Source organism: Mytilus trossulus, chromosome 5 (assembly GCF_036588685.1).
Source record: "Mytilus trossulus isolate FHL-02 chromosome 5, PNRI_Mtr1.1.1.hap1, whole genome shotgun sequence".
Taxonomy (NCBI): domain Eukaryota; kingdom Metazoa; phylum Mollusca; class Bivalvia; order Mytilida; family Mytilidae; genus Mytilus; species Mytilus trossulus.
Genome location: NC_086377.1, coordinates 41,955,494 through 41,980,848, shown reverse-complemented (window position 1 = coordinate 41,980,848; position 25,355 = coordinate 41,955,494). Strand labels below are relative to the sequence as shown.

The following is a 25,355-nucleotide window of genomic DNA, read 5'->3' as shown; positions in this document are numbered from 1 at the left end:
ATATTGATATTTATTTTAATTCGTTCTCTATATATGGAAGATAATGTCTGAAAAAAAAGAAAAACTAAACTAACATAATATATACGATACACATACTTGGGCATTCATGAGTATTACAAGTATCCGAATCCAAAGTATCGCCATTACAATACTCTCCACCATGAGAGGGAGGAGGATTGTCACACAGTCTTCCCCTTGTCCTATTTCCTGTACCACATGAGGTTGAACATAAGCTCCAAACTCCCCATTCTGACCAGGCTCCAAAAACTAAAAGATAGATGAATGTAAATTAATTTTTTTCTATAAAGTATTCTTAATGCTCATGCCCAATCATAACAGTTTCTCAACAAATGAAATACAATTGGTGTATATGCGTAATGGGTTTTACTCAATATTGAAGGCCCTACGGTGACATACATTTGATAATTTCTGGTTTCGTGTGGAATGTTCACTCCTTGGATTTGACTTGAATATTCATGAAGGTTATATTAATGTGTTGTTCATACATGTGAAAAATCGATAAACGGTAATTAAACTTTAAGCTCTGTTTATTTGGCCCAAGAACATAGTTATTTCGTAACGCATTTCTTTTGGACAATAAAATCAAATAAGAACAATAGCACCTAGTCTTTCTAAAAAAGTAGTTCACAGTGTAGTGTACTACTAATGGGACAACTACTATCAAAATTATAGAAACTTCTACCAGCTCAAACTCAATATATTGACAATACTGTGATAAGAGGGTCTGAAATTCAGTATGACATTTTCAACTGGACCAACTCACTACTTAACATTAAGATTCAGCATTCAAATTTTTAACATTCAATTTCATTGCCCAACTTTACATTTCATGCATTAAATATCAAGAAATTAATTTGGAAAATGTTTGCAAATTATACACTGTCCACACTAGGGACTATATTCGTAGACAACGAAAACCAAACCAAAGGACAGTTACTGTGTCCTTGGACTATTTAAAGTTATACAATAAAATAAAAAATAAAAATAGAAACAAAATAACATACAAATGCGAAATTTGTACAAACTTTAAAAAGGCCATGCTGGTATACATATTCATCCGAACTGATTGATATAAATTGATTAACGATTGTTACTATATAGACTCTGTGATGGATACACTGATACTTTTAAGAAAAGAATCACTCACCTGGACAAATAATCTCTGCGCATATTAGTATTTGGTCGGCCATCCCTGAGCATGCAGATCCTCCAACAAAAGGATATGGATTGTTGCAATAACGCGTACGCTTCTGTACACCACCGTCACAAGTTGCATTACAATCTGACCACTTACTCCACTCTCCCCAACTTCCATCAACTTAAAAGATTAAATAAAAAAGTGAGATAGCTGTGTCAGAGGAGTAATTGTTAACAGCATATGCGATATCAATGTGGTAGGCTTCTGACATAGGACAGGTGCATTAAGATGCAGTAGGTTTTAGCTAGGTTGGTTTCGCTAACCCTATACCAAACCTGAGACAGTGGTGCAACGCCACAACACAAAACAATCATTGAAAAACAAGTATGAGAAACAGCAACACAAGACAACCGTTTAGTTACAGACTCCAGAAAAGCACACTTAGTGATTAGCCTGATTTATTTTTGAATCATAAATTTCCCCACATTTTAGAAAAATGTGTACTATATAAAATCAATAGCAACTGTTCATATAGATATTTTGATCTCAATTTATGTTCTACTTCTTTTTTAAAACCATTATTACACGATGTCATTAATATTTACACTAAATTAACTGTTAGATTAAGAACGTAGCAGATTTTTAAGATATTTTTAAAGTTACCTTTTGTTAAACTTAGATAGTAGTTACAAAATGGACGAATACAATTGATGTAGTCTACAACATGGTTCCGCCATGCGTGTTTAAGGTAGCACAATACAAAGATTTGTTTACATCCAATCACTAACCTTTGAAATGCTGTAACTTTCGTATGAATGCATAAAAATTAATAAAACAGGTATACATAGAAAGATAAAAGATTAATCTTTTAAATGAATGCAATATTTTTATTATGCAATCATTATGTAATTAATTATTACGTAATTAGTGGCAAAATCTAGGTAAGTTCACTTGAATGAATTTAGCTCTTTCATCTCTTTTACTATACAGAAAATTTTAACGAAATCTTAATCAACATGGGCTTCAAAAGGGTGTCTCAGAATGTCTCTATAGTATTCCATTCTCTCGTAAATCTCTAATGAGTATAAACATCCTAACCACATAAAAGAAGATAATGTTTAATTAGCTTTAAAATTTGTAAAATTTATTCTATCTGAAATCTGAGACACCCTTTTGTAGATAATGGCCATAGGAACAACATATAATACAATAAACCCTCTAGGTATACCTATGCAGAAGCTAATTTCATTTGAAAGTGGAAATTTGGTGAAAAATATTTTAGACACAGTTAACATTATAATTGGTTACATAATTGTTGCATAATACTAACATTGCGTTAATTTAAAAGAGTAATCTGTTAGCTATCCAAAACTACCATTTTTATAAATTTTTAAGCATTATCAAGACAGTTACAGCATTTTAAAACTTGGGAGTTGGAGTTATAAAATCTTTGTATTGTGCTACCTTAACTATGCAGAATCTGTATCTCGTTTGTTTTTTCTTTCACTTTTTATCCAAAATTCTAAAACATTGTGCCAAATACGGCTAAGATTACTTGTACCTTGAATAGATAGACAGCAAAGGTTAAAGATTAATTACTGTTCGTCACAATTAAATTTTTTAAAGACACAAAAGACAAACATACCTGTACACTTTGTAAGGCTGCAGTTTAGTACTTCGAACGGTTTTCCATAACAGTATACGCCATTTGATGATGGTGCCGGATTATTACACAGGCGGTATCTCGTTTGATGCCCATAATCACAACTAGAACTGCATACCGTCCAGTCGGACCATGATCCCCAGTTTCCGTTAACTTTAAGGGAAAAAAAGAGTAATTAGGTATTTCCATGGAAAGACCTATTGATTTTCTTTAAATATTTTTTTTTGTTCCGCCTAATTTGTTTACTTTCTCTGTATTTTTGTTTCAAAAGATGTCGCTTAGTTTTATTGTGTATGATATCATACAGTCTATACGCTTTTGAAACTGACCCTGTTTAACAGAACACTTTTCTTTGTGAGAGTTATCTCCCCAAATACTGTTTTTCTTGAAATGAGATCTTTGCAACCGTAAAAGAAAGTGACGAATGAATTATTCTAAATTGCTCGTAATATCATCAGAATGTTACGTTTTTATTTTGACCAAAGCTTTACAAAGACTCCATAAGAGAGTTATTTCCCCTTTTGTATTTGATTTAAGTGAAAAGTATTTGTAACTAGAAAAAAACACAAGTGATAGAGGCCTAGGGTCTTGTGATTTGAGGTCATTGGTCCACACAAATGAGGTCAAGGCCAAGGAGACGGTGATGTTAAAAATTTAGATTTTTGCCAGTTATCATTTATTTTCAGGAATTTTTGTAAGATATCAACAAAATATTTTTACAGAATTGTGAGTTGCGACATGTCATAATACGTAAATTTGAGTTGAAAGGGTTAAGAGACATTAAATGATAGTTTTCTTCCTTATTAAATTTTAAATTACACGCATGGCGATATACCTCATTCATCATATAATTGAGATTGAGGGTCTTTTTATTTGACGCCCTTGTTTCGTGACCTTGATATTAGGGTCAAGGTCAAAAACTGATTCGACATTCGATATGTTGACCTTTACTTTGTTGACTTTTACCTCATATATATACATGATAAAGCCATCGGACATTTTACACTACGTTTTTGTACTCAATTAATGTAAAAGTATAAAGAACTATATATTATTAGAATCAGTGTTCAGTAAACTATTAAACAATACCGGAAAGGCAAATTTTCAAACCGGAAGTAAAAAAATATCTCCCTTTTTATATTTTTTGGTATAGAATTCATATATTGAAGAATTATTTGCCTGTTTTCAAAAAAAAGTAAAACAAGCAACAACAACAAAAAACCGAGAACCAGCAAAGTAATCTATCTATTTTGCTATGAATGTTAAGAATATTTTATTAATTGTAGATCAAACAATTCTTACACAATTCAAGAGCCTGCCGTACCTGTACATCTTTCAATGCTGCAGTTTAGTACTTCGAATGAATTTCCATTACAGTATGCCCCATTTGATGATGGTACCGGTTCATTACAGAGACGGGATCTCCTTTGATGGCCAGAATCACAACTAGAACTGCAGATTGTCCAGTCCGACCATGATCCCCAATTTCCACTCACTTACATAAGAAAAAGTGTAAAATACAGTAAGCGCAGTATTTCGAGAAAAAAGATTTGACCAATAAATAAGTGATATGTAAGTGTACTCGACATTAATACTGTTGTTATATCATGTTATCATTCGCATATAAATATGTGCATGCACTCATATTACAATGCATTTATGGCTTATCATGTCATTCGTGTAAAAACATTTTTAACCTACATCTGACTTTCAGTTATTTCATTCGTAGTGCTGAGTTTTTGCAGTGAAGTAGTTATTTACTGCTGCTCCATAGCTGGAAGGCAAAAAAAAACCAGAGACTCACAAACAAAAACAATATATTCAAACAAGATGATATTCCTTGCTGTAAACTATTACCGTCGCAGCTTGCATTTCTAAACTGGACTCTTGTGTAAATCTATTAATCAAGATATATACCAAACGACAAATGCATGTAATCATCTTATACCTAGGTATTCAACATCATATATTGCATTGATTTTAACATCTAGACATTCACAATAAACGAACATGCACATGTGTATGTAGCTACTCACAAAAAAACAGTTAACGCTGAATACGTTTTTACTATATATTCATCTCATTCTCCAATATAGAAAGTTGATAAAATATAAATATGATAAAAACAAACCTGGACAAGAACTTCCAGAACACGTTTGGGATTGCCCTGAGTTTCCAGTACACGATGATCCACCAAATGCTGGAAAAGGAGTGTCACATCGTCTTGTTCTATGTCTTGTACCAGAACCACAAGTTGAATTGCAAGGTGACCACGCGGACCAATAACCCCAATTACCATTTACTGTAACATTTGATAAACATTCAATTCTGATGACAATTCACTCTGGTTATATCAATTTCTTAATATTTCCCAAATATACACCAACGACGTTGTCAAACTTAATGTAGGTAATGTTTGTATCTGATTAATTGAAAAACAATATCCTTTCCCCAAACACGCAATAATTCACTAATTGTTTTGCCCAATAACTCTTACCAAACAAAATGGCCAACAGGCATTGTATCAAATTATTATCAATTTTTTTTTATTAGCCAAATGTTAACATATATTCGAATATGAAGCAAACTAAGATGTTCAAGAATGATATTCATCGAAGTTCAGTATATTGTCGATATAAGTAGACCTAATAGGAGGTTGGAAAATACACCCTTGTCAAATTTGGAGATTTGACGCTTTGATATAACTTTACCGTTTAGTTGAATATACATTTGGCACATTTATGAAGTTAATAGGAAGTATATGTATATAATTATGGTTGTTGTATTTAAGTCCTTGGTCAATGTATTTAATGTATGTATCATTGTCCTTTTATTTAGTTCCTTTTGTTACCTATTCTGACATCGGACTCGGACTTCTTTTAAACTGAAATTTACTGTGCGTATTGATATGTGTTTGTTTTTGCTACATTAGCTAGAGGTATAAGGGATGATTGAGATTTGTATCATTCTTAACCCCGCCACAATTTTGCCCCAGTCCATAGTGTGGAGCATCTGACCTTTGTTAGGCTTGTATGATTTAGATTTTTAACATTTACATATTTCGAAGTTTAGTATCTTGTTCATTATCACTGAACTAGTTAACATCTTGTCTGGGGGCTAGCTGAAGCACACCTCAGGCGCGGGATTGACTGCTGTATTGACGAACCATTGATGGCCCTCGACTGTGTTCTGTTTTTTGATTGGGTTGTTGTGTCTTTGACACATTCCTCATTTCCATTGCCAATTTCAAATACTTATAACAGCCTCAATTTTAAAAGAGTAACATCCATTTTATTCCTTTTTATAATCTTTTTCAATGTTTACCATATATTGAATGAAGATTTCATAAAGAAACAATTTTTTTTTACAACATTCCATGTTTTTATTCTTATAATTGATAAGATTTACATTTATTGTTCGGGAAATTTCCCGAAATATATGAAAGTTTCAAAATTTTGTAGTAAAGATGTTTGTGACAATGATTTATTCGAGAAATGTCCCGAAATCATTCTCAACATTATTATTTATTACATATATCATGTATATGTTGGCAGAGAGCATTTTAACAAACAGATCTGAAACACATTTCAGGAAATATCCCGACAACATAAACTAAGTACAATGTACAACATGTATAACACAGATGTCTTAAAATATTTCGGGATTTACCCCGAAAAATCAAATCAACTTTCATATAAAACAGACTCTATTTTAAAAGGCCTTCGACTGTGTTCTGTTGTTTGGTTGGGTTGTTGTCTCTTTGACACATTCCTCATTTCCATTGTAAATTTCAAATAATTAATATATGAAAGGTCACACACAAATTTTAAACTTTTCGAAATATAGAACTGAGAAGATAAATTCAACGATAGACATGTTAGCATTATGTCAAAAGTTAAAGCCATAATATCAATTATATGTTAGATCTGTCCAAAACTGATCGAGATAATAGCCGAAATGGTCTTGTTATGCTATAACGGTTAACAACCCTTACGAAAAGCTTCTGTCATAATCTGCTCTTAGTATCTATATAGATTGTTCTAGAATAATTCTCGTGACAATTCCTGTCTTATTTCGAAATTTTGAATGAAAGCAACAGTAGTATATAACTGTCCAATAGCCACAAATCGGTAACAATTAAACTAATCCCGGTAACAAAAAAAAACAGGGTCACATATTTACCATGAAAGGAAAACAATAGGAAATTAAAATTTTGCTTACACATCAACACACCAATACACATATAAATTTTTATTAGCCTAACATCAAATGTTTATGTCAATGCTAAATATGGCAAAATTACAGGATAGGAATCAAGTACAATTAAACAAAATCACAATCAGGACAGCGACATTCATAAATGCATAATATATTAGTGCACCAGGATTATAATTGAATACGCCAGACACGCGGTACGCCGACATAAGACATATCAGTGACGCTCATATAAAAATAGTTATAAAACAAGTACAAATTTGCAGAGCATTGAGGACCCAACATTTCAAAAATGGTAGTGCCAAATACGGCTAAGGTAAGACATGCCTGGGATAAGAAAATCCTTAGTTTTTCGAAATATTCAAAGTTTTGTAACAGTAGATATGTAAAAAATACCATGTACTTGATATTCATGTCAACACCGAAGTGCTGACTACTGGACTGGTGATACCCTCTGGAACGAAACTACACCAGCAGTGGTATCGACCCAGTGATGTAAATAGTTATCATAGGTACATGTACCAGGATTATAATTTAATACGCCATACGCACGTGTTGTCTACATAAGACTCATTAGTGACGCTCACACCAAAAAAGTTATAAAGCCAAACAAGTACAAAGTTGAAGAGCATTGTGGACCTAAAATTCAAAAAAAAGGTTGTGCCAAATACGATTAAGGTAATCCATTCCTGGATAAGAAAATTCTTTGTTTTTCGAAATATTCAAAGTTTTGTAAAAGTAGATATATTGTTCGGTGTGAGCCAAGGCTCCGTGTTGAAGGCCGTACTTTAACCTATAATGGTTTAATTTTTAAATTGTTATTTGGTTGGAGAGTTGTCTCATTGGCACTCACACCACATCTTCCTATATCTATATAAAAATTACCATGTACTTGATATTCATGTCAACCCCGAAGTGCTGACTACTGGGCTGGTGATACCCTCGGGGACGACACGACCACCAGCAGTGGTATCGACCCAGTGTTGTGAATAGTTATTATAGGTACAAGGGTTATAATTTAATATGCCAGACGCGCATTTTATCTACATAAGACTCATCAGTGACGCTCAGATAAATAAAAAGTCATAAAGCAAAACAAGTACAAATTTGATTTTTTTGAAATATTCTAAGTTTTGTAACGGAAAATTATAAAAATTACCATGTGCTGACTGCTGGACTGTTGTTCCTCTCGGAGACGAAACGTATACCAGCAGTGGTAACGACCCGAAGTGTAAATAATGATCAAAGTTACCAGGAATATAATTTAATACGCCAGACAACTTGTAATCGAAAGTATATCAACATACACATCCAATCATTTAACGATAGTACACCATGACAATATAATCGTGATTTGCGAGTCACACGGTTTATATTTGGATAGTCGTGTCATATTGCACTGTCATACAACGGATACAAATAATAGTATTTTATAAAACTAAATTTCTATTTACCACCATATTCCCCTGTACATCTTACACCAACATCTTCGCTATGGCCACAATTTTCGACACCCCAACCTGGATGCCTACAATTAGCAATTCTCCTTTCGGTACCATTGCATGCCATGTCATCTAACCATACTGGGTCTATTCCACCACCATATGTGTACACTGTTGGAGTCGATGTCCTAATTTGAAATAATAACTTACATTATTTGTGGTCAAAAAATGGTGTAAAAATAGCTAGCTAAAGCACCAGGTTCAATCCATCCATTCTACATCAGAAAATGCCGGTACCAAGTCAGGAATATGACAGTTGTTTTCCCTTCGTTTAATGTGTTTGAGCTTTTGATTTTGCCTTTTGTTTAGGGACTTTCTTTTTTAAAATTTTCCTCGGAGTTCAGTATTTTTGCAATTTAACTTTTTATAGCTGAGCCCATGAACATGGCGAATAAGCATGTGTTGGTTTGCTTATTCCTGTTAATAAAAAAATAACTGTTTCTTAACTATTTAAGTAATAAAAAAAATCAACCTGTACCAAACAGAATTCGATAAAATGTTATCATGAAATGATATCCGGTTTAAAAAAAAACATATAATAAAACACCAAAATCAACCTAGATTTCCAAATTTAGCAAGCCTTGATTTGACGAAAAGGTTAGAAATGACCATTGCAAATGTTTGTGTTAGTGTTCATACGAAAAGTACAAAGTACAATAAAGTCTCATAAAGCTCGATTCAAAATGTCAGGAAATCGTAATTTTTAGTTTAAGCTTCAGATGCAGTAATAATTTCATGTGTCATACTGACTCAGAGGAACAATAACGATGGACTGATAGACGGATACAATATAGCTCCCTTCATGAGAACGGGGTATATGTTGCTTGTTTACCTGTAACCAAGTTGTCGACAAGCTACAACAGCATCCGTGGCTCCGAAACCGTCATCACATATTGTTCCCCATTGAGAATTGTGGTAAATCTCGAGGCGTCCTTCTTCTGGATTATTTTCTCCAAGTAATCGTAGATCACCTGTAGTAACAAAATCAGAAGAATAACAAGTTTAATATTAATTGGTATTTATTGTGAAATTGAGTACTTAAGATTACATTGAGATATTTTTAACATTCCACAAACTTATAATTTGTTTTAATGACAATCTTGAATAATAGTTAAAGTTGACACTTCTTCAAAAATAAAATATAAAAAATGCAATGTCCCAAAGATATTCCTTTGAGGTAACAGCTGTGCCACTTTTACTATGAAGTTTCGTTAAACATATATAGAATAGAAAGTTAAAATGCACACTGTTTTATTCAAATATCAAAACAAAGGGCTGTACAGCATATTTTTTTTAACAATTATATGCCCAGCATTTTACATGACTTAGGTTGAAATAATGTGCTAATCCTACAGGTATATTCACTTTGAGTCTTTGTCAATAGTCAACTTTCGCCTATACTATGTATTTTGATACTGGTAACATTCCCAATTTTACTTATCTCCCCAAACGAGACGTGGCTTGTGAAATAGGCCATTTTTGTTGTCGTAGTTTAATAGTTTGTCGTAAAACCAATTGGTGTAAATCATTAAATTGAGAATGGAAACGGAAAATGTGACACCAAAAAGACGACAAGTCGTTCATTTGTCGTTCAAAGATAAAAAATCATCACAATGCCACCAATGTGTCTTCAACACATTGAGAAAATCCCGCATATTTGATTTTCATTTACTGTTTTTTTAATGACTAAAGCCGTCAGTTTTCTTGATTGGATCGTTTTACATGTTGGGCTGCAATGTTATAGGTTTTCTCATTGATGAATGCATGAATGGGATCTGCAATTGCTAACCATGTTCATCATTTGGACTCGTCATGTCAGCTATCATATCGATATTCCAACCAAATATGCATGTCATATGGGTGTTTCGATTATATTGTTATACTAAATAAACGCAATATGATATTACATCTTTTCCAAAAAAAAAAAAAAAACACAAAAAAAATATTTATCAATCGATTAAGCGAATACAAATCCAGGGACCAATCGGGAACCTAGGTAACACATCAACTATAAGTAAAGTAGAAAAACAAGGGAACAACAGACACACTTAACTGATACAAAAACAATGTTAACTTATATAGAAATAAACAATTTGACAGCTGACATATACTGGAATTTGAATTATCAGGGATGTATATTGTCTATACATTTGTAGCTTGTAATGGTAAAACAAATATTTAATGATCGTTCTTGTTTCTTAGTTGAAAATACATGATATAATTTCGTTACCTTTATATTTTAAATACGGTTTACCTTCTAAACTACCGTAATCACCATAACATCTTACACCAACGTCCTCGTTATGTCCACAATTATGCACACTCCATCCTTTATGATTGCAGTAGTCAAGTCTATTTTCTTGGCCATTGCAAGCAACATCATCAAGCCAGATAGTTCCATTTCCATCTGCAGCAGTGTAATGTTGTACATTTGTAGCCCTTTGCATTGCAAAAAAAAAATCATATTTGATATAAGATACCATAGTAAGACCAAGAAATGCAATATGATTTATTACATCCCATGTTCTTAAACAATTGAATTTAGCTGTGATCATCATTTATGCTCGGCCTTACTGTTCTGCTTTGTTTAAAATAAAACATTCTAAGATTTTATGATGAGTTTGGTAAATGAGCCTTTATAGTTGACCTTGCGGAATGGGCTTTGTTCATTGTCGGAGGCAGCACTCTAACATATAGCTGTTAATTTCTGTGTTATTTTGTCTCTTGTGGACAGTTGTCTCTTTAACAATCATACCACCTCTCATTTTTTATATCCAATTCATTTTCTGTTGGTCCATGTTAATATGTTGCAGTATTCGTTGTCATGATGTTTTTCACTATGAGACGGTCAAAATTTGTGTTTCAAATTACGCAGGATACACGTACTCTGATTCGATTGAATGCTATTTCTCAAGGTATTTTATTTCCACATGTATTTAATAAAAAGGTCTGTTGTTTGTAACGTACGTCAAATGAAGCCTATTATAAAATAAAGCTCACCGCATTTTTAGTTGCTTGCAGACAACTATTGCGTCTATTGATCCAAAGTTGTCGTCACAGATAGTTCCCCACGAACCACTATGAAAAATATTCAGACGACCGTTATCACTTCCTCCAACTAACCACAAATCTCCTTCAAGATAATATATGTTGCATTTCACAAGCCAGGCCTATTTCATGGAGATATTTAATAATCATGCACATTTTGATTTGTTTATGGACTGGTTGCAATACAATTTATGATATATATTTTTTATCTCATAGAGAAATAACTTTGAATATTACCAGTCTAAAAACAAAAGGAAGCGGCGATTTTAGAATTTTGAGTGAAAGAAGGATATACCAAATTTCAGTAAAGGTTTAAACTTTAAATCTTAAAAAAAAACCACAAATGGTGAAAATATGCCGCTTAGCCCTATGTTTTGACGTTTGAATACAAAAGAAGTGGATATACACTTTCCATTATATGATATAATTTTGTACAAAACTTCATTATAAAGCATGTAAAGTAAAAAGTAAAGTAAAAGTTGCTCAGCTTTAGCCGCAAAGGGAGTTCCTATTAAAAGGTGTTTTGTAAATATTTACAGAAGTGCAACCTACACACTTAAAATGTTTATCTGAGAGACGTTAATTCAATATAAACAAAAACAAAGATAAAGAACATCCGAGGCCTTTATAATGATGAATCGGCATACATTTATAGTTAACATTATGCAAAGTGAACTCACAGCCTTGAATGCAAATACATTCATAAGATATGCATGTTTGTAATTAAAATTGTTTTGAAATGCGTATTATTACTCTTCCCAGTCATTGAAACTCATAGATACCTGAGTTATACTGTTATTGCAGTTTTTTTTCTCCTGTCATCAACCACAAAGTAAGACGTAACACAGACATGCGCTTTTGTGAAAAAAAAGGTACACGCTAAAATACCAAATAAATCTATAAAAAAACATGATAAATAATAGTGTGGTCTTTTATTGTATCCGTAATTTTTTTGATTTTATTATCTAAAGGTTTTTTGTAAAGAAAATTATAATCTTGCTGCAAAGTTATCCAAAAAGCAGATGTAACACTTCAATTCTGTATAACTTTCAGTGATATTTCAATACGAAGGTTATAAGAACTACTATTCTACGTCACCTTCGCATCCACCAAGGCATCGAATGCCTACATTTTCAAGTGAACCACAGTTATGACTTCCCCATCCTTTATGCGAACATTTCTTTAACGACGTTTCCAAACCATTACAACCCACATCGTCCATCCATATTTTTGAAGTGTAGCCCCCTTGAGTATAAGTCTGTACTTCTGATAAACACCTGTTAACAGGAAATGGTATATCAAGTGTATTGAAAGATATCTCAATTTTATCTAATGAATGCCTTCTACACAAATGTCCTCACACAAAACACAAAACACAAACATGTTATAAGTTAAAACTTGCCTCAGAAATCACTTATTTCTCAAGATTTACCTTCCTGTTTTGTATGTTTTTAGTTTTATACTGTATAAAATTGAGAAAGGAAATGGTGAATAATTCAAAGCGACAACCACCCTACCATAGAGCAGACAACAGCCGAAGGCAACCAATGGGTCTTCAATGTAGCGCGAATTCCCGCACCCATAGGTGTCCTTCAGCTGGCCCCTTTAAATATGCATAATAGTACAGTGATAATGGACGTCATACTAAACTCCGAATTATACACGAGAAACTAAAATTTAAAATCATACAAGACTAACAAAGGCCAGAGGCTCCTGACTTGGGACAGGCGCAAAATTGCGGCGGGGTTAAACATGTTTATGAGATGTCAACCCTCCCCCTATACCTCTAGCCAATGTGACTATTTTTCTGATAACGGTCATCTACTCTTAATCCAGCCACGTATTTTGCGTTATTCGAAGAGAAACCGAAAGTGAAGAACAAATATGACAGAAACGATACAGTATACATGTTATTTGCAATATGTGTTCTATTTTTTTTCATTTATATAACAGCGTTAAAATGAAATGTATCTAAAAGATTGAATTGAATGTATACTTCTGCAGATATGTTTTCAAGTTAAAAAATTTATGATGTAATTAGATTTCTTTTTAATTTAAATTAGTAACATATCAAAGGGGTATCATTCTCAAAATATTGTGTTTTTCAGAAAGCAGTTTATAATGCTAAATTATATTACACAAATGTACATGAAATGTCGGACAACACTGAATTGCAATGTTACATGTTTGTTCGAAGGAAACATTTTTATTATAATTTTGTTCAATGGATATTAGTTTCAATGTTTTTTATAATGTAATTTGTAATATTTTGTTTCAATTTCTATGAGGTCCTTGCCTATAGATATAGGAATATGTTTTGTGAGTGCCAATGAGAAAACTCTCAATCCAAATAACAATTTATAAAAGTAAAATATTATAGGTCAATGTACGGCCTTCAACACAGAGCCTTGGCTCACACCGAATAAACAGCTATTTTATTATTTATAATTTATTGGACTACTCATTGAAAATAGTTAAGAACGTTCTATTTTTATCATCAATATGTTCCATACCGAAAACCTAATTGTCTACATGCAACACTTGCGTCAGGATAATCGAAATTGTCGTCACAGACACTGCCCCATATGCCATTATGAAATATTTCAAGTCTCCCTTCTCTGGAATGGGAACCATCAACCAGTCGTAAGTCATCTGTTAATGATAAAATAATAACTTAATTATACAAAATAATTTCTTGAACATGTCTAGATGCCTGTATTTATTATCTTCGTGTGAAGTTTCTCTTTCTCTTTTACATTGACACTTGTGTTTAGCATTATCTAAATATGGGTCATTATCTGTTCCAAATAAAGCCACACGATAGATTTGCGAAAATGGTAATTCTAAACATTACTGAACAGAAGTAAAGATGTCCAAATAGCCTATACTTTGTTTAATAACGTTCTAAAAAAAAGTAAAATCACAAAAAATACTGAACTCAGAGGAAAATCTAATCGAAAAGTCCATAGTAAACCTATACTATACTAGAGAATGAAATAGAAATACCTCAATGCCATTTTTTCTCAATTAGCTATGTGTATATTATAATTCTGGAAGAAAATAAAGATAACATACACTTTAAACATAACTACTTACCATCATCCTGTCCATCAGCAACACGGGTACATATGAACAGCGTTGTTGGGATAAGGAATGAATTCCACATATCAGTTTTAATATTCCAGTGTCAGTAATTAGTCTAAATCAATACAGTGTTAATAATGATAATATTATTCATTTGTTTTACACAGTTTAATATTGGAAGAGAGATCAACATAGTTAAATGCACTATTACGAACACAATTATATACAAATACTCTTGAGTTTGTTATAAAATCATCAGATAACTTGATTAGAATACTTATCTTGAATTATATCCATCTTTTTAAATCACATGTGACGTTGAAACATTTGTGTGACAGCCATAGTTATTCTATATATGCAAAAGAGATACATGTAATGCCTTAATCCACTGATGACCAATGAAAGGATACAAGCTTATCTCTAAAGGGTTGCCTATACTCTTGATTCTAATATAAATAAAAGAGGCACGAGATACTAGAGGGAGAGTCACACTCATGGACAGAAAATAAACTCACAACGCAATGGCTAGAAATAAACAGACAAATATACAACTAACAGTACAGAAGACACAGCAAAGAAACTTCAGACAAGGCAACACGAACTCTACCAAAAACTAGGGGTGGTCTGAAGGTGCTCTGGAAGGGTAAGCAGATCCTGCTCCACATATGGCACCCGTCGTATTGCTCATGTTTTTACAAATCCGGTAAATAGTCTAATTCGGTAGGTCACATTCGTGAAAAGGGAAGGGTATTGTAGTTGCAACCTAAGGAAAATATCCGATATCATCTGCGAAACGTTTATTTTATAACCGTCAACCATCTCTTGATGGCGTCCGTAAAACATACGTAGAAATAATTTCAACTTCACCATTTGGAACTCTTAGTTTAAAAGCTTCCTTGTGAGTAGCAATCCTCTTTCAAGGAAATATTGATAGGAAATACAAGCCCGGGAATATCGTATCCATTTGAAAATATGTACTCCATATGAAGCCGCTGCTGCAATGGTTCTACATAGAAAAGGAAAGTTCACAATTGAGAAGCTGAAATCATCTCTTTTGTCGTAAAGTTTGGTTTTCAACCGACCCTCATTGTCAATTTCTAGATGTAAGTCAAGATATGAAGCAAACTTAGCTGTATATGCAGTATTCTTTATCTGTAGTTGGAGGAATAAATTCGTTTCGTTCAATTTTACACAATTGATAGTATCCATAAATTATAGCTTACAAGATATGTTCAAAAAGCTTTCTCAATGAAATATAATCCCTGTATCTGACATTTTTATTTTCTTGAATTCACATACATACATTTCACATGATTTGGGAAAGCATTCAAGTTTTTATCACCACTGAAAAGAAGGAAGAATTTGACATTTTGAACATTACAGTTCTAATCATTTATTGCTTAGACTAAAATTTTGTATGCAGTGTAGTATATGTTTGTTTTTTTCTCTTCAGCCATGTGTTGTCACAATATTTTGGACTGATAGATTTGTATGTCCCGTTGGTATCTTTCGCCTATCTCCAATAAATGAACACTATTTAGTCGTCGTCGACGAGGGACATACAAACTCATAGATAGAAAAAATAACTAACAACGCAATGGCTACAATATGAAACTACAAAAAGACAAATAACAGTACACAAAACACAACATTGAAAAGTTATAAATTAAAGCCCCCATGGATAATTTCTTTTTTATTAAGAAAAATACGGGAACTATTTGAATGGAAGTGCTCTAGGTGAATGCAAACATTTGCCGTTCCCGTAAATAAACTTAATTTTACAGCGGCGTAAAAGAACAGAGTAAACTGACATTTTTACTTTCAACATGAATGAGAGATGACCTTTCATTGCATCAATCACTTATGCATATTAAAAAGTGCTGAATTAAGTTACTTAGCTTTTTTGTTTTTGTTCATCAAAACAGGTTTATTTAAAAAAGGCAATCACAATGTTGGATTTTTTCTTTGGAAAACAAATATGAAAAAAATGTGTTCAGCTAGTTCTAAAGATAGAATTTATCCTTTTGTTTGGATAACCACCCTATTTACAGGTAATAAAACTGCCAATGTAGTACGATATATAACATGGGGAACATAATTGAAATGAAAGTCTGTATCTTATTGATAAGAAGAATTTGATCATATGATTAGTGAAGACAAAACGTCTGTTCAGAATTTTGTATTCTATAAACCAATTATAAACGATATATATAATATATATATAGTGTCAAAACGGGATACATGTATCTGTATCTGAAAAAAAATTCAATGGAAAGCCATTATTTCAATGTCAACAGAATTGTCTGTACTTTTTTAATTTCTATGTGTATGTTGACTTTATACTGAATCAACTGTTTGTCTATTCTAACTTAAATTCAAACCCTCAATGAAAATTGTGTTTGATGGTATTTTTAAACAAATGAACTTACTACTTTTATGGTGTACAGAACTTAGCTTAAGTCATATTTCTTATTTAAGAAAACTTCTAACTTCAACTTCAAATCTATATTCATATTACATATAGTATATAAAAGGTAATGAATTAAAGAAAAGCACATACATCCATTTGTTTCAAAAGCTAGGTATACAGTTTAATTGGGTAGGGGAGCTAGTTGATCATAATGCAGCATGAGACAATAGATATAAATTAAAGACAGTTGATAAACTATATAGTCATATTTATTCATTCTATTTTATCTGTTCAACAAAGTAATAAATACATACATATTTTCATTAAAAACGGTTATATTTCATGAAGCCATTTGACTACAGTAATCGAAATGTTATCGAAAAGTAATCGATGATTACATCACTATTCTGCTGTAATCGATTACACATTATAAATTTCGATTTAATGTAATAGAAAATGCCTTCGATTACAGATTACTGGGGTTACTGGATAACATGTAATTAATTACAATCGATAATGATTAAAGATCCCTGTCTCTTACGTTTAACGAAGTCCAGTGCATAAAAAAGCAAACGACGTGGGAGTGTGATCGGAACAGCACAAACAATATATTCAAATTTTATCACGGGTTTGTACTCTAAGCGTTTGAAGAACGTCAAATAAAAATTATTCATATTTATTTAGTAAAAGGAATTAAGCAAATGCAAACAATAATCAATAATACCACACATTTTGAAATTTGCAAAACGATATGACAATTATAGTAGTATATGAAAAAAACATTTTGTTCTATTTACTTTATGCGGGCTCATTTTCTTTTATAATGTCCCATTGAATGTGAACATGCATATTTATATCATCAAGTTTTCAAACTGAGTGATCACCAAATGAAATTTAATACATATATAATAATATAGATTCAACGTATAAGATACTGAAAATTTACATCACATGCATACTTATATCTGTGTAAGTTTCTACATTATCAAAAACATTTGAAAGAGATTTAAAAAAAAATGAAATGAGTCACTTCAAGGAAGATATTAATTTGATTTGTTTTTCTATGTACTTATCGTATTTGTGCATATTGACTGTTTACTTACTATGTATTACTGTTGCAATTTCATTCGGTTAACATTTCTATCAAACACATTTTAATCGCACAAAGTTCTTGCCGGTATAACATATAAGATTAATTAAGATGTCTATGATGTTTGCCTTATGATTCATTGCAATTTTGATTATTATGTGGCACCTAAAGAAATGTTTAAAGAAATGCCTTCTGCTAAGAGTTTGAATTAAACCTCAGTCTTTCTGATTAAATATGTGTAGCTATATATACATATATACATAAATATATATATCGTACAATACTTAATATATTGTTTGAATTCTGAAATAAAGTTATGTTGAGAATTATCCTTTCGGAGAGTTAAAAAAAAAAGCTTTCAAATATGCTTTCTTCAAAAAAGGACATCATTTTAATTATACTATTGCCTGAGACAAAACATGTCAATTTACTGCCATTTTTATTTTTGAAATAATCTTCATTCATGTAATCGAAAAATATCCAAAATACTACACAAATTGAAGCATAGTATTTAGAAATTGCAAATCAAGCTTTACATAGAATTTATGTTGCAGAAAAGTTTGAATAATTTTTTATTGTTACCTGTTCTTTAAAAAACTTTCAAATATACAATATACTTACATGTTGATAGAATTATCGACCTTAAATGTTTTAAATACATAATATATAAACTGCTTAATGAAAACTTCCTTGTTTAAAAAAAGAAAACGGGGATTCACCAGAATCATATTTTGGACGTGATTTGATAATTTTTAGTTGAGCCTTGCTAATATTATGTTTGTTTAGATAAACTTGCTTCATTTATACTTTCCATCGACTTACGTGTTGCAAAATATAGTGAAAATAGTTATAGAATTCAGGAATATACGTATATCTGAAATATGTCGCAATGCTATTTTTGGACTGCTTAAATGTCTTGTACTAAACATACATTTTTTTTTCTCAAAATATATTTTAATATTAAAACAAAACACTTAGAATTTTATGAAAATAGTTATCAGAATACAAGCCTAAAATTGCTTCTGACGAAAAGCAAGCCTCATATTAAACCTGGTTGGGAATTTTTTGTGCTGCCAAATCGTAATGTTTCAATCGATTAGACAGCATTCTAGTTGTCATTATATTACTATTCTGATAAAATGTTCTTATATGCGCAGGTTTACATCAAGATCTAAACAATCTTGTGTATTTCCGATCACCTTATGAAGAGCAAAATCAAAAATCTTGTATATCCCACAGCAATTAATCGGTACATGTGTTCTTTTAATAAGTACTGTGTTAGTCGTCTGCAATAAAATGGAGTTATGTAATAATATGAAAAAATAGTTTTTACTATTAACAAGCTTTAAAGGGTATAAGGCGTATATAACATATCCTTTATGTCAAGTTGAAATTAATTAGCCATACAAACTTCTAAAAATGCACCTGAGAGTTTTGTGATCTTTGAACCTTTTTCGATGTTTCACAAGTATACCGGTTTTGTTTTAATTTTTTTTATCATACACGTTAAACATTATTTGTTAAATGGAATCAACAAATTAAAGCGTAAGCTGATTTTATGTTTTCGTAATTGTAACGCATAGTATGACTATTCTGTTGTGGAATGCAATTTGAATATTTGTCTATGTAAGTGTATCTTTATTCCATTATCCATGTACATCTTTGCAATGAACATGAAACAAAGAAGATGTGGAATATTGCCAATGAGACAACTCTCCACAAGTGACCAAAATGACACACACATTAACAAATATAGGTCACTATTTGGCCTTCAAGCAAACCGAGCAAAGCCCAAAACGGCATTGTCAGGTATAAAAGGCCCTGAAATGACAATGTAAAACAATTCAAACGAGAAAACCAACGGCCTAATTTAGGCACAAAAATAGCTTGTTATGCTGTGTGAGCCAATGCTCCGTATTGATGGCGTACTTTGAACTATATCTGTTTTTATTCATTGTAATTTGGATGAAGAGTTGTATCATTGTCAATCATACCACATCTTCTTTATCAAATTCAAACAATCAGTAGCCAAAACAAAATATTAAATTAATTGTCAATTGTATACACTGTGATGGCATTTATTTACAGACTTGTCATTTACATGAAAGTAACGTTTAGAATCAAAATAAATATTAACCACGAAGCTGATGAATAAGAAGCAAAACATATATTTCTACAACTGAATATCGTCTACAGTATAATAATGTTTTACAAAAGTGTATTGTTTATTTAATATTTCTTTAGTACACCTAGCAGACAACTATATTTTTTTCAACACAAATTTTCTTTATACTAATATATTTAACAATATAGAAATTCTCAAACACGCAACCGAAAGCAATGAACCCAGGTACATACTTTTGTTCTAAATAAGTTGAACAAACTTATTCTTTTTTCATTCGGAATATATGACACGAAACCGAAATGAAAAGAAATGTGTACTTACCAAAATTAACTTCCTGGTTGTGATAAACTGATTTGTATCTATATGTCCAATAGAATATAGTTGAAATTGGGTGTCGCGTTATCTTCCTTCACATAAAATCAGCGAATATTGTTTTATACAACAAAAGGGTAATGACCAGCGTAATTTATTATAAGTTCATTTCAATATCTTTTATGGGTATTTGGAGGGGGCGGTTAAAATCGGGAAAAGACCAGTTCGGATCGACCGTCCTTCGCAACGTTTGGTTCTGAAGTTTTGTTGTCGTCATAACTATTGACCCTACCCCGAAACCCATTTTAATATGTATACACATTCCCTTGGCGCTCTCGTCAACATGATTTTTACACGTGAAGATATTTTCCGTGTGACCCATTCCCATTCATGAATGTGACCAACCCGATCGTATATTAATGCATAATTTGTTTTAGTCCATTCATAAATGGGCGTGTTTCTGAGCACGGAAACACCAGAATTTGGGTGCGGATCCAGGATTTAAAGTTAAGAAGGGGGGAGTCACAATCAATTGTTTTGCGGAGTGGAGCATTTTACAAAACATATTTCGGTAAAAAAGCAAATATTTACGTGCCGTCATCATTTCCTCTTTGTCTGCAAGTATTATGGTTTATTCAACAGGAATTTTTCTCTCAATGGTGGGGAATTACTTCGGTTTTCGGCTAAAATTGGTACATAAGTGCGGCTTGAAAGTGCCTCCTTTCATATAAATTTATAAAACTTTCAGCCCACTCATATATTTATGGAGGAGGGGTCTGAGCACGGGAACACTTGAAATCAAGTGCGGATCTATTCATATACAAAACAATTTCAGCCAAAATGTTTTGGAGGGTTGGTAAAACAGCTAGAAGTGGGGGGTTAGTAAACCTGCTAGAGATGTTTTTACCAAATCAGGGTCAGAATATTTGTTGTAAAATAGCCGTGTCAGTTTTTATTTTGTATGTCACCAATTAAATCCACGGTATAACACTGACATATCCTACGATTAGAACACAAACGCCAATAGTTTCTGTCGGGAAGACCATTTATTTGGGTGTAATATTGAGTGATTTTATTTTGTCTGTGATCCGCTAAAAGAATTAAGGTCTTAATATTGCCTTACATTAAAACTATATATCTTATAAACCAAAGTATATTTCGCGGGTAATTTTTAGTTCAAATATATTTAAAAAGATATAAAATATAATTATGTATTTTGTTGCGAAACATCAAAATTATTTGCACATGACTTCAATCGAATTTTTTTTTCCGTAGCGAGTTTCATAATTCTGTTTAGCCTTTTTTTATTTCATTTTACTGTTTAATCAATTGTCGGTGATTTCTGTTTGACATGGCTCTGTACTAGTACATTCCATCATTGTGTAATTGTGCTTTTGTTAGTTTTTTGGATATAACACTACAATGTTGACTGTTGTATCCCTATTTTGACATATTTATCCAATATGTATGTTTTTTTTGGTGGCACGTCGTTGTTAATATAATGAGATTGTATGCGACTGTCATATAAGTGAAAGGTTATGCTAGCTGTAAAACCCGGTTTAATCAACCATTTTCTGAATACAAAAATCATTTTTTCAAGTCAGGAATCGATAGATGCAATCCACTCGTTGGATATGTTTGAGTTTTTGATTTTGCCATTTGATCAGGGACTTTCCAATGAATTTTGCCTCGGAGTTCTATATTTGTTTTGGTATTACTTCTTACACTGTGCATAGGATGTTCCTATCATGTAATTTACATGTCCCTTCTTACTGAAGTTGTTTTAATCCAAATAATTGTCTTTTTAAATTTGCACAAATAAACAAAAAAATCAAATGAACTCTTATCCCAAACATCTATATTGGTATATATGCAAGCAATTGAAACGAAGTATTATTTGTACAAGAACAAATAAAGCAAAACATTATTTGTCTCCATCTTATTTGTATACTAGGTTGATGATCGTAGGTTTAACGTGTACACATCATACAATGAAAAACAAAACCACTAGTAAACGTGCAAACAGACGACTAGCGGTCAACATAATTAGGTGTGATACACTTACAAATAACGATATCGTTCTAACATTTAGAATAGTGTTATACCCCCAAACTTCTAAATAAGGCTATGCAAACATAACTTTTAAATTATGCATGTGGCTCAGTAAATGCAGATATTGTTCTCAATTGTAAAGATATATAGTTAAATTACATGAGTCAATTGTAGTCATTTGTTGATAATTCTTTATAGACATTGTATATGCGTATAGTACATTTATTGTCAGAGTGTCCGAAATATGCATAACACTAGTAACTACATTGACCAAAGGGCAATCATTTAAACCGAATCAAGGTTTTTGCAGCATAATTAGTCACTTGAAACATGCCAAACTGCGCTTTTTGTGTATATGTATACTTTACGTGTTATCACCGAACATTTCCCTTCTTGCAGTATCATAGGTGTATATAAACAAGAAAATATGGTATACTGGCAAATGAGACAACTCTCCACCAGTGTCCAAATGACACACAAATTAACAAATATAGGTCAATGTACGGCCTTTACCAATGCTACATCGTCCACAACAAAACAGAAAGGCCTGGGTGACATTGTTTCGTCAATTGGTATACGTCATTTCTTCCTTGTATATGTTTTATTTTCAATACGGAATTCGTTCATCTGAGAAGTTTATCAATAAGCTGTAATTGTAATAACCCATCAATGATTATACCTGAAGTGTAAGCCTTTATTCTGAACAGGACTGGTATATATTTTTTTATAATACAATTAATCATAATAATGAGCATTAAAAGAGGGACGAAAGAAACCAGAGGAACAGTCAAACTCATAAATCGACAACTGACAACGCCATGGCTAAAAATGAAAAGGACAAATAGACAAACAATAGTACACATGACACAATATAGAAAACTAAAGAATAAACAACAAGTATTCGTATCCAGATATAACGAAAACATATAGAAACAAAAAAGGGAAAACGTTTTATTCTAACAAAAACATCTGTAATTAACAGAATTCCAATCTGAACACAGAATTATATATATGTGCGTAACAAGTGGATGACAAGTGTTGTCTTTTTGAAGAAATGTAACTTTACAACCTCATTCCCCTTATTCTAATTGGAAAACAAAATTAGAAGTAACTTTTTCAGGTATTATAAGAAAAATTGCACAATTCATGGTCAAAGCACTGATAAACTTAAAGGCCATAACACTTGCATGTCAGTATGGACCCCATTTGGATATTGTTTGTCAGACACAGCAAATTAAAAAAAAAAAGTATTTGAATAAAGTACATTCTAATAGTTATGATCACTTTACACATGAAATATATAATATTATATGGCAAATTTCTCGAAAACTAGAGAAGGACACTAAGATTCAATTGGAAAATTTATATTTCTATTTAGCAGGCCTACATGTGGTTATTTTATCTCCCAGATTACATCCACCCTGCCTAATCTTTGAAAATCTATATTGTTATTGGTAGACTGTCGTTTGGTTGATTTTTTCTTACCATGGTGTTGCCAGTTTGTCTTTGACTTATGAGTTTGAACGTCGTTTTGTATTTTCAACCTCACATCTGGAACAGCTTGTGAAACACTAACTTAGTGTGAACTTGAATGGATGACGATGTTTTATTTACACGCCATAAACATGGTCCTGACTTCGAACAGGCACATTATAATGTGGCCGGTTCAATAAGTTCTTTCGCGCCAACCATACCATTACCTTGAACAGGTAAGTAACAATACAGCACGAGCAAAACAGACATAACTACTCAATTTAAACGACGTAACTCATTCAATCGATACAAAGCAGAAATACATCTTACGAAAGGACAGAGCAGACATGGTATTAATATATTCATCATAACACAAAAGACACAAAGTACACATTTGAGGATACTCGTAGCCACTGAAAATTTGTTAAGAGCCAATAAGAACCGATGTATAAAAATCATTGATATTTAGAAATTCAAAAATGTCTAATGTGTTATTAGAATGAAATTATATTTATCATAAACAAACTATAATTAAAGTAATAATGAAATAAACAAAATAAGAAATATCTAAATGTTCTCGTACAATTCCTCGTTATTGCAATTCATCTGAGTATTAGTATAACCGACAATCTCAATATTGTCATAAACACCACTCTGTGTTCCACTAGAATGTCGACTGCTTCCATACTCGTGTTGGTTGGCTGGTTACTCGTAATTCACCAAGATATTGGTTGTTGCTGAAATATGATAAATGATAAACAACTGTTTTACTTTCTTTAAAAGGGGATACATTTTGTTTATGATTAATACCACTTTAAAAATATTGATCAATGTTAAACCTTCACATGCTATATATGGTTTGATAATATGGCTGTATGATAACAAATGAAAATAAAATTCTTTTAATTGTAAGTCCGACGCGTTTTCCTGGATTTACAAAAATTTGAAAGCCAACAATTCAATAAACTAATAGCCAAATAATAAACGAAAAGGAAACATGTAACACATCAACAAACGACAACCACTGAATTACAGGCCAATTTGGACATGCACATACAAAATGTGACGGGGTTAAACTAGTTTGAAGGCGCCAACCCTTCCTCACCTGGGACTGTGGTGTAACAGCACGACATAAGAACAAACTATAAAATCCAGTTGAAAAATGCTTAACTCGTGGATATATAAAAAGATACATTTAATTACACACAGATTGGACGTAGAC

At 32.1% G+C, this 25,355-nt stretch overlaps 1 protein-coding gene and 1 long non-coding RNA gene across 2 annotated transcripts; both read right to left on the bottom strand.

The window, feature by feature from the left end:
* Positions 1-103: 103 nt before the first annotated feature.
* LOC134719652 (uncharacterized) lies at positions 104-2,881 on the bottom strand. Its single transcript, XR_010107649.1, has 3 exons — positions 2,805-2,881; positions 1,169-1,339; positions 104-267 (listed from the first exon to the last, which is right to left on the bottom strand). It is a non-coding gene; the product is annotated as an uncharacterized LOC134719652 (long non-coding RNA).
* A 1,248-nt stretch (positions 2,882-4,129) lies between these two features.
* On the bottom strand, positions 4,130-10,986 carry LOC134717957 (scavenger receptor cysteine-rich type 1 protein M130-like). Its single transcript, XM_063580458.1, has 5 exons — positions 10,794-10,986; positions 9,372-9,510; positions 8,492-8,667; positions 4,954-5,124; positions 4,130-4,317 (listed from the first exon to the last, which is right to left on the bottom strand). Exons 1-5 carry the CDS (start codon positions 10,984-10,986, stop codon positions 4,130-4,132), a joined length of 867 nt encoding a protein of 288 aa, XP_063436528.1.
* Positions 10,987-25,355: the final 14,369 nt, after the last annotated feature.